Here is a 17,187-nt window from a genome sequence, read left to right on the forward strand (position 1 = left end):
GGTGCCAGTGGTCTTGACACCTCACCTGACCTTGGCATACTGTCTTCTCCTTCAGTGGCTACGGAGGAGGGAGCAAGTTAAGCAGTGGTGTTGCGTAGGGCTGGCGATGCCCTTCACCTCGAACTCCCTACAGTGGCTGTCTGGACTAACCTCCTTACAGAAGTGCTTCAGCTGGCGGCTACCTCTGCGGAGCCACTGCTGCCTTTCAATGAGGCACTTTCTGGCGTTCTTTTGGGCATCTGGTTCAGGCCCAACACTGGGGCTCCTGTGGACAGGGACGTGACCGGACGCCATCGCCCGGCTTCGGGCGACCCCCTCTTTCTCTCTCAACACCCTACTCCTGAGAGCTTGCTTGTCCAAACCTCTGCTTTGGGGCATTCCCTTCCGCCCCTCCAGGTAGTGAATCCAAGAAGCTGGAGCAGCTTGGCAAGAAGCTGTTTTCATCTGCCAGCTTAGGACTGCGGTCAGTGAACACTGCATTCCTCTTGGGACGTTATTCCTACTCTGTGTGGAACACGGTTGCGCAGGTGCTGCCTAACTGTCCGGAGGCGGCCCAGACAGTACTCTTCCAAGCTATTGCTGCTGGGAGTGACGCAGCTAAGTTCACCATCCGTTGTGGACTTGATACCGACGACTCGCTGGGCAAGGCGATTGTCACGACGGTGGTGCTTCGGCGCCACGACTGGCTGAGGACAACTGGCTTCTCGGAATGTCCAGAACACTCTGGACATGCACCTTGATGGCATTCGCCTCTTTGGCAGTAAGGCAGATAGTGCGTTGGAGCGCTTTAAGGACTCCCAGGCTACGGCCAAGTCCTTGGGCCTGTCGGCCACTCTGCCTCCTCCACCTTCTGCTTTTCGCTCCTTTCGTAGCCACGGAAGGGGTGCCCCAACATGTTTGTTCCAGAGCCACAGGCCGACGCAGCAACAACATCAGTGCGGCTGCGGACATGGGAACCGTCAGGCGGTTCAGGGGGCCAGCGGCCGGTCAGTCCACCTCCACCCCTGCGGCATCCACTGCAAAGCCTTCCTAGATCGGAATTTCAGGCCCATCAAACGCCAGTTAGCGGCAGAATTCGCAATCATCTCCCCCCACTGGCGCAACATCACCTCGGACAAGTGGATGCTGCAAATTATCCGAAGGGGCTACTCCTTCCCCTTCGAGACTACCCCTCCAGCCATGCCATCTCGGTACCACCGCATGTCGGGGGACTATCTTGCGCCTCTTCAACAGGAAGTCATGGCCCTTTTGGCCAAGGGGGCCATCGAGCGCGTTCCTGGGCCAGAAGTAGGCTGTGATTGTTATTCCCACTACTTTCTGGTCCCCAAGAAGGACAAGGGCTATCTTGGACCTCAGGAACGTCAACCGTTTCCTCCAAAAGGATAAGTTCAAGATGTTGACGCTAGCTCAGATCTTGTCTGCGCTCCACCCTGGAGACTAGGTGGTAGCGTTGGACTTGCAGGACGCATATTTCCACTTCCCCAGCCTGCCGGTCCACCGGCGTAACTTGCGTGTTCACGGTAGGACATGAGCACTTTCCGTTTACCGTGCTCCCCTTTGGCCTTACCAGCGCTCCTTGGGTGTTCACGACAGTGATGGCAGTGGTCGCAGCTCATCTGCGCAGATCAGGGGTTCCAGTCTTCCCCTATCTTGACGACTGGCTGTTGAAGGCGGGCTTGCCCCAAGCAGTCGTCTCCCACCTCCAGACTACTGCCGACCTCCCGCATTTGCTGGGGTTTTCCATCAACGTGCCAAAGTCGCACCTGATTCTCTCTCTGAAGCTCCTCTTCATCGGAGCGGTTCTAGACTCTGCGCAGTTTCAGGTTTATCCTCCTGAGCAGCGAGTCTGGGCTATTCAGACTAGGATTCCGATCTTTCAGCCTCTATCCCGGGTTTTGGTCAGGATGACCCTCCGTCTACTGGGCCTGATGACTTCTGCATCCTGCTAGTGGATCATGCCAGATGGCATATGCAGGCTCTGCAGTGGGACCTAAAGTTCCAGTGGGCACAGCCTCCTGGTACTTTCATAATGCCTTAGTGGGACTTGAAACTGGTTCTGACCTATCTGATGTGAGCTCCCTTTGAGCCACTTCACAACTGTCCTCTTCATCTTCTCACTTTAAAGACTGCTTTCCTGGTTGCCATCACCTCTGCCAGAAGAGTGAGTGAGCTTCATGCTCTTTCGTCTAAACCTCCTTTTCTCTCTGTCCATCCGGACATGGTTGTCCTGAGAACTCGTCCATCTTTTCGGCTAAAGGTTGTCACTGCCTTTCACATCGGGCAAACCATCACTTTGCCCACCTTCTTTCTGCCTCTGCATCACTCAAAAGAGGAAGAGAGGCTCCACCGTCTGGACCCAAAACGTGCGCTCTATTTCTACCTTAACCGCACACAACAGTTCCGGGTGGATGACTGACCAGCTCTTTGTTGGCTACGTGGGCGCCAAGAAAGGCCGGGCCGTGCACAAGCGGACCATCTCTCAATGGGTCATTTTGTGCATTAAGGCTTGTTATTCTTTAGCTAAAAAGGAGCCTCCGGTGGGGCTACATGCCCATTCTACCAGGGCGACGGCAGCCACTACTGCTTTGGGACGGGGAGTTTCCTTGCTTGACATCTGTCAGGCAGCTACATGGGCCTCACTGTACACGCTTACCAAGCATTACTGCCTGGACAGCCAAGTCCGAAGAGATGGCTTTGACCGTTCTGTTATTCAGGACTTCCCGGTGTGATCTTGGTTCGCAGACCCATCACCGTGGTTGGTATTGCTGGGGTATCTATTCTAAGGTAAGGAATCTATCACAATGTGTTTCTTTCAGATACACAAGTTACTTACCTTCAGTAATGATATATCTGTAAGAAACATTAGTAGTGATAGATTTCTTACCGCCCCACCCATCCTCCCCGTTCCATGAACTGATTTCTAGGGTTAAGGTCATCCCTTTTAAGGCCCTAGTTTCATGGCACCAGTGGTCAGTTTCTTGCATGGCTCTGCGTTTCTGGCGCGGAAAGTTGTGTACAGAACTGACGTCAGCGCGCGTGGGCGCATCCAAGTAGCTCCAGCAACCTCATCCCGGCGCCAACGACGCACACAGAGCTGTACAACGCCGCCTACCGACACACAGGGGTACTGCTGATGAAAATTTCCCGGACCCAGTCTGACGCCTGGGGGTAATTCTAAGGTAAAGAATCTATCACTATTATTGTTTCTTACAGATCTATCATTACCGAAGGTAAGTAACTTGTGCTTTAAGAATGCTGTAATGTTAACTGTTTTTTAAAGCTTGAGGAAATCAAAATATTTTTGCATCCCTCCCATTTCAGCAGCTTAATGTTGTGTTGCTTAATCTTGTTGTTGTACAGTGCCCTTTTTGTATGGCCCTCCCCCCCACTTTTTGCTGCTAGATGCTGTGGAAATTGATATGAAAGTGTGGTGGGTCTTGCTAATCTGGCCCAGCACCAGCGCCCTTTCCATTAAACTAAATGTGAATTGGTACACCCGATCGGCAAGTACTTTTGAATCCCTACAAGGCCCTAGTATATGGTAACAGTGATACCCAGGGCAGGAATGTTCAAGGGATACCAGGGTTGCAGCACTTGTTGTGCCACCCTGAGTGACCCGAGTAAAACAGAAGTCTGCAGATCTACAATGTCAGCAGATCTGCAATGTCAGCCCAGCATGAGCAGCTTGCCTGCTCAAGTTTGACCCTACACACACCATGTGTGACAGGGTCACCTCACTGCATCTAGTATTTCAGTCACTCCTAAAGCAGACCTCATGTAGCCCAGGAGGCAAGGTGCATTATTTTATGTGCGTGGGAATATATGTGCAGGCATATATTGCCATGTGGTAGCATCCTTAACACAATTTGGATAATATGGGCTGGCATATGGTCATTACCTCTATGTTGGCTCCATAATGGCCTGGCCAATTTCTTTCTTGTTTGGTGCCAAACACAGTGCTGCTTAACCCCCCACACAATGGTGCTGTCGAGGTTAACCAGCATGTACCTAGGTGGCACTTTAGACCATATCCACCAAGTTAACCCAGTGCTCTTGTTCCTTGGTGGGCTTTTTTGAAGGTTTTCCGTCACGACAGAAGTCTGACCTTATCCTGGGGCTGTTTGTTTGCCACTCCCAGAGGCCAGCGATCAAGACCTGTGTGAGCAGGAGGTGACACCTCAGCCCGCACAGTATGGCTAGTGTTTAGACCCATGTGGCGGTAAGCCTCAAAGGCTTCACTGACACCACTGGACAAAGGAACTTGTCCCACCACTTGAGGACAAATCCTCCCCTTCCCAGACACGCAGGTAGGAAAATAGCTATGCAAGAGGCGTCCACTTCCACAAGGCTGACCACACCTCTAGGGTGTTGCAGCTCAGGTGTACAGTCGAAGATGGTTTTGGCTATCTTGATTTTAGGCTAAAAATCAGGTTCTGACTAGTTTTAGTGACATACACCCACAGGATGCCATCGCTACTGGGGCCGATTAGCTGCAGTATTAGATAGCCATTTGCTACTACTCCTTACTCCTCCTAACAACCCCTATGTCCAGGATGTAAGGTGCACCCCAGACACCAGAACCTTAGATTCAACGTGATATTGAGAAGAGACTTGTATCCATGACAATGTAGGACTCCTTGAAGATAGACCCTAAGCTCTGCACCTGTGGTAGCCACCGTGCACCAGCTGGATTGCAACGCAACCAAGGCAATAGACTGGTTCCACAAGGATCCCTCTGCAAACTCCAGACTTCACAAGAGCTCCCTGGGCTAGAGGAACTTGCCCCCTGTAGTCTGCAGGCACAACCCTCGAAGTCCACCGCCTCGAAGTCGTGCTCCCCGAGCCTTCCAGCGTGGCTGCTCAAAGTCCTTGGGCTGGTGGCTTCTGGGAACTGTAGTCCAAATCTTCAGCGAGGGTCAGCATTCTACAACATTTCCCTGGTTCTCTTGATAAATTTCTTCAACCAGAGTGCTTGCAGGTATCAAGGCTTGTTGGTGGTCAGCCCAACTACATCCTGCTTTAGAAGAGAATCACCTGCACGAACAACCAGCCACCCCTGTTGCTCCATCGGAAAGATTTTGCATTTCTTTTTAACCTCTCTTGGCATGCCTGCCAGCTCCTCTGGTCGCGGATCTGGTTTGGCACCACATTAAGCCAAGAGAACCTCTGCACCCGAGTCCCAAGAGCCAGGAAGATTGGATCTGCCGGGAGACTCCTAGTCCAGGACCAGCTCCTTGCTTAAATTTCAAAGGGTTTTGCTCAACTCGCCCCACAAGTTCCTTGTTGCTAAGGTAACCATTTCAACGCCACTAGCTTGATTGATAGCTCTGTGTGACAGCTTAAGTGCACCTATGCACCCTGCTCCCCTGTGCCAGGTAAAATTGTAGGAGCTGTCGTGAACTGGTCTAGGGACTCACGAGACCTTAACTCCAAGTGGGTTCCATTGAACTCACTCTCTAAGTAACCAATTGCATATATTTGTTTTTCACATTCTAAAGTTCTGATTTATTTAATGCTTTAAAATAGATAACTCTGGTTATACTGTATGTAGTGGTTTCTAAAAATGTATAACAATCAAAGCTATCTTTATCAATTTGTGTCTGATTTCTATCGAGTTGTCTACTACTTATCGTCCATGTTGGTGATGTGAAATGCTTAACAAAGTTATTTATTTATTTTAAGTTTTGTGTAGCGCGAACAAGACCCTGAAGGTATCGGAGCGCTTCACAGTAAAGGAGGGGGGGTGGGGAGGCAGTAAGGGGACATTGAAGAGAGGGTAGAAGTGGGTAACATAATGAACTACTAAGATTGTACAAGGATGCGAGCAAACATTACTTAAAAAGGTAAGGCACAGAATCATATGTATTATAATTGTTAGGCAAAACAACAACAGCAAAAAAGATAATTACGCAAACCGGCTGTCCATGACCAATTAAGGCAGGAACTTGTTCATTACGATTGTTTTTACTTCATGTTTGAAAGCAGCAGTGTAGGCTATTCTGCGGATTTCCAGCGGGACAGAGTTCCAGATCTTAGTTGCCGCGCCAGAGAAGGCTCTGAGCCTCGTTTTCTTTTTGCGAAAGGTCTGAGGTTTCGGTAGTAGAGAATTTGCATTTCCTGAGGTTCTTCCCTCTCCTGATAATTTCAGTTTGAGCCAGGTAGCCAGGGGTTTTGAAGTGTAGAGCTTTGTGCGTCAGACAAGCAATCTTTAGTTGTATTCGTGGTTCGTAGGGTAACCATTTTAGAGATCTTAAGGCTGGGGATATGTGTTCATTTCTTTTTGTATCGGTGACCAGTCAAGTAGCGGCATTCAATGAGGCCCTGAGAGGGGCCAAGGTATATTTGGAGAGGCCACAGAGCGTTGCGCTTCCATAGTCTAGCCTCGGTATGACAAGTGCTTGTACCACCTGCTTGATGTCCTCTTGAGGGAGGAATGGGTTTAGGTTTTTAAGAGTCCTCTTTTCGTGGTTCGCACCCTTGCATGTCTTACTAATATTTTTCTTCATGTTCAAGTGTGAGTCTAGGGCGATAACACCCTTTCCATGCATGACCAAGTACGCACTATGTGGAAAAGCTTTTGCCACACTGAAATTGCTCACACAACTGTATCCCTGGATTCCCTCTAACTGCAGACAATCGGTAACCCAGGCTCTTCTCTTGAGCCGACTGGACTATGGCAATGCCCTTTATGTTGGCATGGCCGACTGTCTTTTTGCTAAACTCCAGGTAGTCCAGAATGCTGCCGCTAAACTAATCTATAACAAAGAAAAATACAGCTCAGCATCTTATTGTCTAAGGGAACCACACTGGCTACCTGTAGGCCAGAGAGCTAGTTTCAAGCTCCTGTGCTTTGTGCACAAAACCTTGCATAAAAATGGACCACACATCTTGCAAGATAAGCTACAATTTCATGCTCCCCCTCCGAAATGTGACATGTCCTCTGCCCCTTGCTTCAGTCAAACGCACATCAAAGGTTAGGATGGGTGATCGATCTTTCTCTAAAGCAGCTGCGGTCCTCCGGAACAATCTACCACTTGATCTTCACCTGACAGACGACCATCTGCTGTTCAGGAAAAAACTGAAAACCAACTTGTTTCCCAGATACTGATCCTATTAAGACCACACTGAATTGCTCTAAATTTCGCCCTAGCGCTGTGATGTCCCTCAGAAAGATTGATGAGCTCTACAAATACATTAAAATACAAATACAAATATATTCCAAGAGATTTAGCTCTGTGTAGCCTCTCTTGTTTTTGCCACGCTACCAGGATTGAGAGAAGTTGTAGTGAGAGAGTACCAGGGATCCATCTTTTGTGTATTGTGCTAGTATTACATAAGGCAGCCCTGCCATTCCACATAATACTTTGACCTTGCAACACTTGTGGTTTTTACTTATGAACCCATCCAAAACAATAATTTAACATTCTTATTCTCAACAATGTTTATCATTCTTCCTAGAAGATTTGGTAAGAGGATCAACCATTTCATTCTTTTCAATCAGATTAGGTCACATTAATATTGTTCTTCTTGTATCCTTTTTATTATTATTATTATTATTATTATTATTATTATTAAAGCTCATCTGACGTCAGTGCAAAATAGTTTGTGATTTTCATGTCATTCACCCATGCTAGCAATCATTAGTGATTATATGTCAGCCACTTTGTGTTTCGGAATGATACCTCTGTCCATCTGGCAAGCGATCTCATATTATTGCTAAGGAAATGGCTTCACATTTATTTTTGGACAAACAAAGTAGTGAGATATCAAGGAATTACATCTTTGTGCCGCTTGTGTTTTGTCAGTGGATGGATGAAGAACTGTGTACAGAATTCTTGCTTAAAAGACTGTCCGTACTCCACCATGTAACTAATCTCTATGTGCAAGTGATGATCCTGTAACTTTTCTTCAATAATATCAGTTTCACATACCTGGTTAGGCAATATGTAAAACTTGTTTTTAGATATACGATGGTCACTTAAATGGGGATGTTCAAATGATAACTAAGAACTAAATATTAGGTGGTACATTTTTGCATTCAATTTTTTATTCTAAAACGTCCAAATGGTAGGCCGTTCTCTTTGTATGAAGAATTGTCAGAAACCTGAATTTTTGACATTTCTCTGGCAATAGAACAGTGTACCTAATTCTTACTAAAAGACCACCTTACTCTGCACAATAATCCATCTGTGTGAAATTTTCAGGGATATGGATATAATTTACGAGAAGTTGCAGGATTATTATTTACAAACAGTTTCTCGTGGGTATTTCCATATGTTAATTGCAGAATTAGCACTGTACCTTGGTTGGTTCAGTGTCTCCCCTCACACTCCTCGGAGTTCCAAGCAAGGATTTGTCTTTCTTTAACCAAATACTGAAATTAAGTTTTTATTCAATCTTAATTTCTTTTAAAAAATTATTAAATAAAAAGCTCATCCAAAAATGTAATCCTTCAATACTCTCATATTTCCTTCCTTATCAAGATTGGAGGCTATTCTAGTTCTGTACCGTAAGTCTTCATTTATAATTTTTCTTAAAAAAGTAACAATCCTCAATGCATTTCGGACCGTGGGCCCTTCATCAGAAGGCCTTGGAGATTTAACGACATAAATGTTCGGTAGGCACTCAATTCAGTTTCTTTCTTTTACCCATGTTTTATTTCATGATTAGCTTCATTACATGAGGGCACAATGGAGATTAGTGTATCTTATTGATACTCATTGCGTATGTTGACAAGATCACATTCCCCCTATATTTTACACACCATTATCTGACAGACTCGAAATTGATGGTTTATTGCTGAAGTTCACTGAGCAGTATTTAACATCGGCTTTATTTAAGACATAAGCAAGGTTGCTTCACATGTTTTTTTTACAGCATTAACGATCGCAGATTCAGATTACATCCGCCCATATATCACTAGTAAAGATGTTCATTCAGTGTACCTAACTATTTATGAACATTCATTTTTGATGTATTTTAAATCTTGATGATCCCCAGATATTATACTCGCATCAAATGACCACATCCTAAACAACTTGTCCAATGAAATTTGGAAATGGATCTGATTGACACACACTATCAGAGGTATTGATGTGACTCTCCCGATGTATGAAAAGGATGGTTTATCATGAGAAAATGTGATTGTTTCTCTTAACACTAGATATGTACATTACATGCATTGATTGGGACCATATATATAATGTGCCACTCTTGTAGTAACAGTTGATAACAATTTATAATTTAAGTATTCCAACACTTAAGCTAATTTAATTGATTATGAATGTATGATTATTTGAATACAAGTTTTCTTTCATTCCACAGTATTCAATGACCTACTGATGAAGGACCCACGGTCCGAAATGCAGTGAGGCTTATTACCTTATATTGTTATAAATGAACACTTATGGTATGGAACCATAAATAACCTTCGACCTTGTTAAAGAAGGAAATAAGAGAAAGGAATGGTTAAATTTTCGGATTATGTTTTTATTTAATAATTTGTTAACAAGAAATTAAGAAAAATTCTTGTTTGGAACTTGGAGAGTGCCAGGGGAGACACTGCACCAGCCCAGGTACAGTGCTAATTCTGCAATTTTTGTGGACTCCCTGGGTCAGTGAGTTATACCCCATCAAGGCCCAATTACTTTACTCACAGATCTTCCTTGACTAAAAGGGAGTGCACTGATAAACTGATTTTGTTTACCATATGTAAGACATCTTGAAAGTAAGGCGATTCCTTAAATGTGGATGTCTAAAAGTTGATCAGGAGCTATATATTAATTAATTCATTCTTTCATATATATATTAGGTGGTATTCTTTGCTTTCAGTTTTTAAATACAACAAATCACAATGTTAAGGCCTTTTTGTTTGTATGAACAAATACCAGGCATTTTAGAAGGAGTTTTAGAAATTTCCCTGGCTGAAAACTGAATCCTAGAGTAGCTCTCACAAGTGGGGATGCTATAATTAAGTTGATTTATATTTTTTATTATCCATTTTTAAAATATGAGGGTTTACAATCTCCCAAAGTTAATAAATTCAATGATGGAAATTAAGGACCAGAAACAAAGAATTGAGCTTTGCCTATTTATTTTTTTTAAAAGGTTTTATATAGCGCTGTCTGGACCCGCAGGTTTCAGAGCGCGTTACATGGGTATCAGATAATAAATTGGAGGTTACAGCTTTACAAAGGTTACACAGTTATAAGAGCATGGCAATTTTAGTTACAGTTAAGGTTGAGACAAACAAAAAGGAACATATAGGTAGGGGAAAAAGCTGGCAAGGGGAGAAATTCCAAGGAGTGGGGGTAAGACCAGGGGAAGTAGACCGAGTGGAGGAGGGAAAGAGGAGGGGAGGGTTAGAGACACGGCATGGCAAGAGGAGGGGGAGGGTGATGGGGACACAAATCGGTAGACGAGTCAGAGCTGCGCCCAAAGTCCAGAAGCTGTGATCCCAGGGGGAGTGGTATCATTTCCCCATCTCTGTTGCAAGAGGCTCCCTAAGCGCTGTGGACTTTCTCAGATGGGTCTCTGAGACTCCAAGGCCTATTTACCGGATCCTCCCACGAAAAGGGGAGAGGGAGTGCTTTGCCAAGGGGTGCCATACCATACCTCAATTTTGAGTGGCTTCCTTGGCGCTGTGGACACTCTCAGCGGGTATGCTGAGACTCCAGCCTATATAACCTGGATATTTCCCCAAAAAGGTGAGAAGGAGTGCTTAGTCAAAGAGATAATTCAATGAGATAATTACTGTACGAAAGAAAGGAGCTTTTGCATTGGCATCACAGTATTCTACACATATAGTAATGTTAGCTTTTTGCATCTTATCACTATATTTTTCTGCTGTTTACTGCTATTAAACTTTAGCCTGTTATTTGTATTCCTAGGAACTGATGACCGTTTTCCAGCTGTTACATTGGAATGGCAGCCTCAAAGCAATGAGGGACCGGCAGTGCTCCAGACAGGTAGTTTTTCATTCACTCTTTTCATACGAGATTCTTAATTATTGTTTAAGTAAACATGCATCAGGACAAAGGTACTATTGTTTTCTTGCCCTTCCTCTTTCCGTTTACCTCCATGTATGGCAATCTTTTGCAGCAGAATTATTTCTTCACTTCAGTAGGATAGATAGTTGGATTTTTAAGTACCTGTAAGTTTTTGTAAAGGGCTTCTTGTCTCAACTTTTCACCATAGAATCTGCTTATGTTGCTAGCAGGGTTTTTAACTGTATGTTCAAACAGTGTGCCTGTAATGGGTGAGTGGTATACGTTCATTCAACCTTATCTCCTGCCTGCTATGTCACCACAATTACATCATTTGGAAAGTATTAGCTGGACCCACCAGATCATATCCTCTTTTCTAATCCTCCTGGACCTCTCTGCAGCCTCCTGGACCTCTCGGCAGCCTTCGACACCGTATGCCATCGCTCCCTTATAACCCGTCTCTCCAACACCGAGATCCAAGGAAAGGCACTGGACTGGATCACCTTGTACCTCTCCGACAGAACCCAGAGAGTCCGCCTCCCTCCCTTCCGCTCAGAGGCCACCGAGATCATCTGCGGCGTACCCCAAGGCTCCTCGCTCAGCCCAACCCTCTTCAATATCTATATGACCCCCCTCACCGCCATCGCACGCAAACACAACATCAACATCATCTCCTACGCCGACGACACCCAGCTGATACTCTCCCTCACCAAAGACCCAGCCACTGCCAAAACCAACCTCCAGGAAGGAATGAAATACGTCGCAGAATGGATGAAGCTCAGTTGCCTGAAACTGAACTCCGACAAGGCGGAGGTCCTCATCCTCAGCCAATCCCCATCCGCCTGGGACGACTCCTGGTGGCCCACAGCACTGGGCTCCGCGCCGACTCACTCGGACCACGCACACAACCTGGGATTCATCCTGGACTCCTCCTCACGATGACCAAGCAAGTCAACGCCGTCTCGTCCTCCTGCTTCACCACGCTGCGCATGCTCTGAAAAATCTTCAGGTGTATCCCCACCGAAACCAGAAAGACCGTCACCCAGACCCTCGTCACCAGCCGACTGGACTACGGAAATGACCTGTAGGCAGGAACCACCGCCAAACTTCAGAAATGACTACAACGCATACAGAACGCCTCTGCACGACGCATCCTCGACATACCTCGCCACAGCCACATATCCGCCCACCTGAGAAACCTGCACTGGCTCCCCGTCAACAAGAGGCTCACGTTCAGGCTCCTCACCCACGCACACAAAGCGCTCCACGACATGGGCCCCGAATACCTTAACAACCGCCTCTCATTCTACACTCCCACCTGCCAACTCCACTCCGCCAGCCTCGCCCTCGCCACCGTCCCACGGATTCGCAGAACCACCACCGGAGGAAGATCATTCTCCTACCTGGCAGCCAAAACATGGAACTCCCTCCCAGGACCCAGGACCATCTCACCTTCAGGAAACACCTCAAGACCTGGCTTTTCGAGCAGTAGCAGCACCCCCTCCCCCCCTCCTTCAGCGCCTTGAGACCTCACAGGTGAGTAGCGCGCTCTATAAATGTTTTGATTCATTGATTGTTTAATTATTTTTAAATAATCTTTGCTAGGGGTGGGCGGAATTTGCAAAATTGACTTTCGCAAACTATTGCGAAATTGCGCAAAATCTCTGCGAGCATGCGGAACTTTCGTGAAGATGCGGAGATTGCTTTTCCCGCCCGTTCGCGATGTGTTTTTGCGTGCTCGAGGGGAAATTTACCTCTAACCTGCCAATGCGGTCTTTCATGGGCACGGCCATCTTGCTCGCGATGCTTATTTCTTGTTCCGGGTCAAATGACGTGTTCGCGATCGCAAAGTCGCGCGGGATACCGCGACCAGTTACCAACAATCCAACATCTCGTGGCGCACGCGAATGGATAGGAAAACTCGTCGGCAGATGCAGGGACCCGGTAAGTCGCTACAGCGTACGCGAGAACGCATTTTTAAAGCGCGAACAAGAAAAAACTTCTGTTTTGCGGCAGATTGTGAAAGTTTTTTAATTTTCGCGCTCTTTGCGGAACGCGAAAATGTCAAAATATCGCAAATTCCCCGAGCGTAACGAAATTTACTGCCCAGACCTAATCTTTGGCTGACTTTTCGTATATAATAATTACGCTTGCCCTAATCTGAAATTAAGAAATTTAAAGCTTCCTGATTGACTGTGAATATGCAATCAGGCTGGGTACTTGTTACAACATTCTACTGAAATAAAGGCAGAATCTTCTACCCAGATAGTCCAAGAATATTGCCTCGGTTTATTTCTGCTGTCTGCAGCAAACCTTAAATAGATAGTTGCCTATGGTGAAATAAGTAGTAAGTCAGACTTAAGATATTTCCCCAATCCTGGCACATCACAATAATTGAACCTGAGAATTTAATGTCGACCTCAAAGACAGTCTGTACATATGTATGGCTTTCCATAGGCACATTGTTTAATCTACACCATTGCCCAAAGAGTACTCCTTTAATCTTGGTCGTACAACAGAAACATTTAAACTGAAATGGTAAGCTCGATTATTACTGTTCGAGGCATGTGAGCTGTAGATCACATGCTTTGGATACTTCTGCCATCTAGTGTTGGGTCCGGATGTTTGCAAGTTGTTTTTCTTCAAAGAAGTCTTTCCAGTCTTGAGGTAGGTGACTCCTCCTTTCGTTGATAGTGCGTATGGGCATCAACTCCATTGTTAGAGTGTTTAGAGTGTTTAGAGCCACTGGGTTCGGACAGGTAGTGCTGCGCTCTGCTTCGGAATCGATCCTCCGGTTACCCCTTGGTGCGTACTCTCTCGACCTCTACGGTGTTCTTTTTCAACACGTTTCTCTTTCGGCGGTTCGATTCGAACTACAACCAACTTCGAGCGGAAGATATGCGGGCGGCCTTCAGGCCCATCTGCGTCAGTCCGGCTCCTTGCTGATTGAACGGACTCTATTTAAATTCTGCCCCCCTTTGCCATACGAAATATCCGCGTACGGATTCTCATCCGGAGTGTAATTTGTGCTTGTCCCCCGAGCACAAAGAGCACGATTGCGACGCGTGCCCCTCCTTCAGATCAAAGAAAACTCTCCGTAATCGTCGGGCTCAACGTCAAGAAATGCAGCAGCAGCGGTTGGATGTTACACCGGACCTCTTCAGTGAAGACTCCGAACAAGAAGAGGTATCAGCGGTAGAGGAGGGAATGCATTCAGCTGCGTCTAACTGCGGATCAGACTTTGAATTATCCAACATGGTTATTGCCTAGAGCTTATCAACAGTCCTCCATACATTCCTCCTTGATCTCACAAAATATCACTAAACCACCAGTACTTACCTCAACAAGAAGTGCCATCTTTATTACTCAAAGGGGCTATAGAACCAGTCCCACTGCAGTACCAAAGGTCAGGGGTTTATTCCCTTTACTTTCTTATTCCCAAAAAGGACGGCTCCTTGAGACCTATTTTAGATCTCAGAGAGTTAAACAAATACATATTGTCAGAGCACTTTCACAAGGTGACTCTTCAACAAGTACTTCCTCTCTTGCAGCAAAACTACTTTGTCTACTCTAGATCTAAATGACGCCTACTTTCATATTCCAATTCATCCCGCTCATCGCAAATACACCACATCCCCCAGAGTGTTCACCAAATGTCTTGCAGTAGTAGCTGCTGGTCTCAGAAGACAATGTATGCACATCTTCCTTTACCTGGACAACTGGCTTGTCAAAGCGGCCACTTACCAGAACTGTATGCTACGCACTCATACAACAGTAATCCTACTTCACCAGTTAGGTTTTACAATAAATGCACAAAAGTCTCACCTGTGTCCAACACAAGTGTAATCTTATCTAGGAGCTTCCCTCAACACTCTCAAAGCTCTAGCTACTCCCAATGTAGCCAGAATTTACAATATTCAGGCCACACCATCACAATTCCAACCCAACCAATCATTACTAGCTAGAGTCTTGATGCAACTGCTGGGAATGATGGCATCCTACATTGTAATAGTACTTCATGCCAGGCGTCACATGCGTCCTCTGCAAGAATGTCTAGCGAGTCAGTGGAATCAGTCAAAGGGTCTATTAAATGAACTAGTGTTGGTAGACAGCTGCACTCATCCCTCTCTTGAGTGGTGGAACACTCAGCACTTAGCAAAAGGGTGGCCTTTTCCCGATTCCACAGACTATACTGACAACAGGCACATCATTAACAGGTTGGGGTGCCCTTCTTCAACATCACACAGTACAAGGAATGTGGTCAGACAATCACAAACATATCCACATCAACTACCTAGAACTTCTAGCGGTGTTTCTAGAACTGAAAGCTTTTCCCACCCAACTTGTAGGCAAGACTCTTAGTTCGCACAGACAACATGACAGTAGTGTACTACCTACAGAAACAGGGGGGACTCACTCCTCCAACTATGTGCCCCTTGCACACAACTTTTGTGGCGAATCGCCCAATTCCAAATGCTATCTCCTAGCAGAACACCTTCCAGTGGTAGACATTCAGTTTGCAGATCTGCTCAGCAGACACAGGCAGCAGATACCTGAGTGGGAACTTGTCCCCAAATTCTTCTATCCTACTTTCAAAAGTGGGGTTTTCCACAGTACACAAAGCAAAATGCCCAAGCTTCACATCCAGGTTCCCACACTCGGCATCCAAGGGCAATGCTCTACCGATGAATTGGTCACGGAAATTTGCTTATGCTTTTCCGTCTCTCCTACTTATTCCATTACTGGTTCGGAAGCTCAAGCAAACATCCCTCATACTGATCTTAGTAGCCCCCAAATGGGCTTGTCAACCTTGGTACACCACTCTGTTAGAACTCTCAGTGGTTCCACACCAAAAGCTACATCTTAAACCCTATCTCCTCACTCAGAGCCATGGAGAAATCATACACCAAACCCCACAGAACTCAACCTAGCGATTTGGCTCCTGAGGTCCTAGAGTTTGGTTATTTACAATTAGTACCAGACTGTATGACTATCCTAAAGGCGGCTAGGAAACCTACTACTAGGGCATGCTATGCAGCAAAGTGGAAACGATTTGTTATATACTGTATCAATAACAATATCAATCCTATTGATGCTTGTGTAAAATATAATGTGTTATCTCCTGCACCTACAGCATCCGGATTAGCCTATACATCCATTTGATTGCATTTAGCAGCAGTAGCTGCATACGTCTAAAACAGACAAAACTTATCTCTATTCAGAATGCCAGTGATTAAAGCATTTTTGGAAGGACTAAAAAGAGTAATACTACCAAGAACTCCACCTGTACCAGTATGAAACTTGAACATAGTAATTACAAGGGTAATGGGTCCACCTTTTGAACCAATGCACAAGTGTCAACTACAATTTCTCTCATGGAAAGTTGCTTTTCTTATCGCAATCGCTTCCTTAAGGAGAGTTGGTGAACTCCAGGCACTAACTATACAAGAGCCTTTCAACTTCACAAAGACAGAGTGGTTCTTCAAACCAATCCCACATTTCTTCCTAAAGTGGTTTCTGCTTTTTACATCAATCAGTTGAGTAACCAGTGTTCTTTCCTCATCCTGATTCTGTAGCAGAACGAGCTCTACACGCACAAGATGTTAGAAGAGCTTTACTATATTATGTAGAAAGAACAAAAGATTTTTGTAAGACAAAACAACTCTTTGTTGCTTTTTCGCCACCACACAAAGGTAATCCTATATCTAAATCAGGGATTGCAAGATGGATCGTAAAATGTATCCAAACATGTTATGTGAAAGCAAAAAGAGTCTTGTCAATACCCCCTAGAGCGCATTCCACACACCAAATAGGGGCTACTATGGCCTTCTTAGCAAATATTTCACAAGCTGACATTTGTAAGGCAGCAACATGGTCTACACCGCACACATTCACCAAACACTATTGTGTAAGTTTATTAGCGAGGTAACAAGCTAATGTAGGCCAGGCAGTGCTCAAAACACTTTTTCAAACAACAGCAGCAGCAGCTACGGGTTAGCCACTGCTTTGTGAGTTTACTGCTGTATAGTCTATGCAAAGCATGTGATCTACAGCTCACATACCTCAAACAGATTATGTTACCCAGTAAGCATCTGTTCTTGGCATGTAGAGCTGTAGATTCACATGCGCCCACCTGCCTCCCCGGGAACCTATACCTGTTGCAGTTTCTTACTTTACATACATACGTATGGACATCTCTATT

At 45.5% G+C, this 17,187-nt stretch overlaps 1 protein-coding gene across 1 annotated transcript in view; it reads left to right on the top strand.

The window, feature by feature from the left end:
• Positions 1–17,187, top strand: part of LIX1L (limb and CNS expressed 1 like) — a 265,194-nt gene that overhangs the window by 186,949 nt on the left and 61,058 nt on the right. The window contains exon 5 of the mRNA XM_086945367.1: positions 10,890–10,967. Within this exon, the coding sequence (XP_086801493.1) occupies positions 10,890–10,967 (78 nt within the window). The remainder of the gene's footprint in view (positions 1–10,889; positions 10,968–17,187) is intronic.

The sequence above is a fragment of the Lissotriton vulgaris genome, chromosome 12 (assembly GCF_964263255.1).
Source record: "Lissotriton vulgaris chromosome 12, aLisVul1.2, whole genome shotgun sequence".
NCBI lineage: Eukaryota > Metazoa > Chordata > Amphibia > Caudata > Salamandridae > Lissotriton > Lissotriton vulgaris.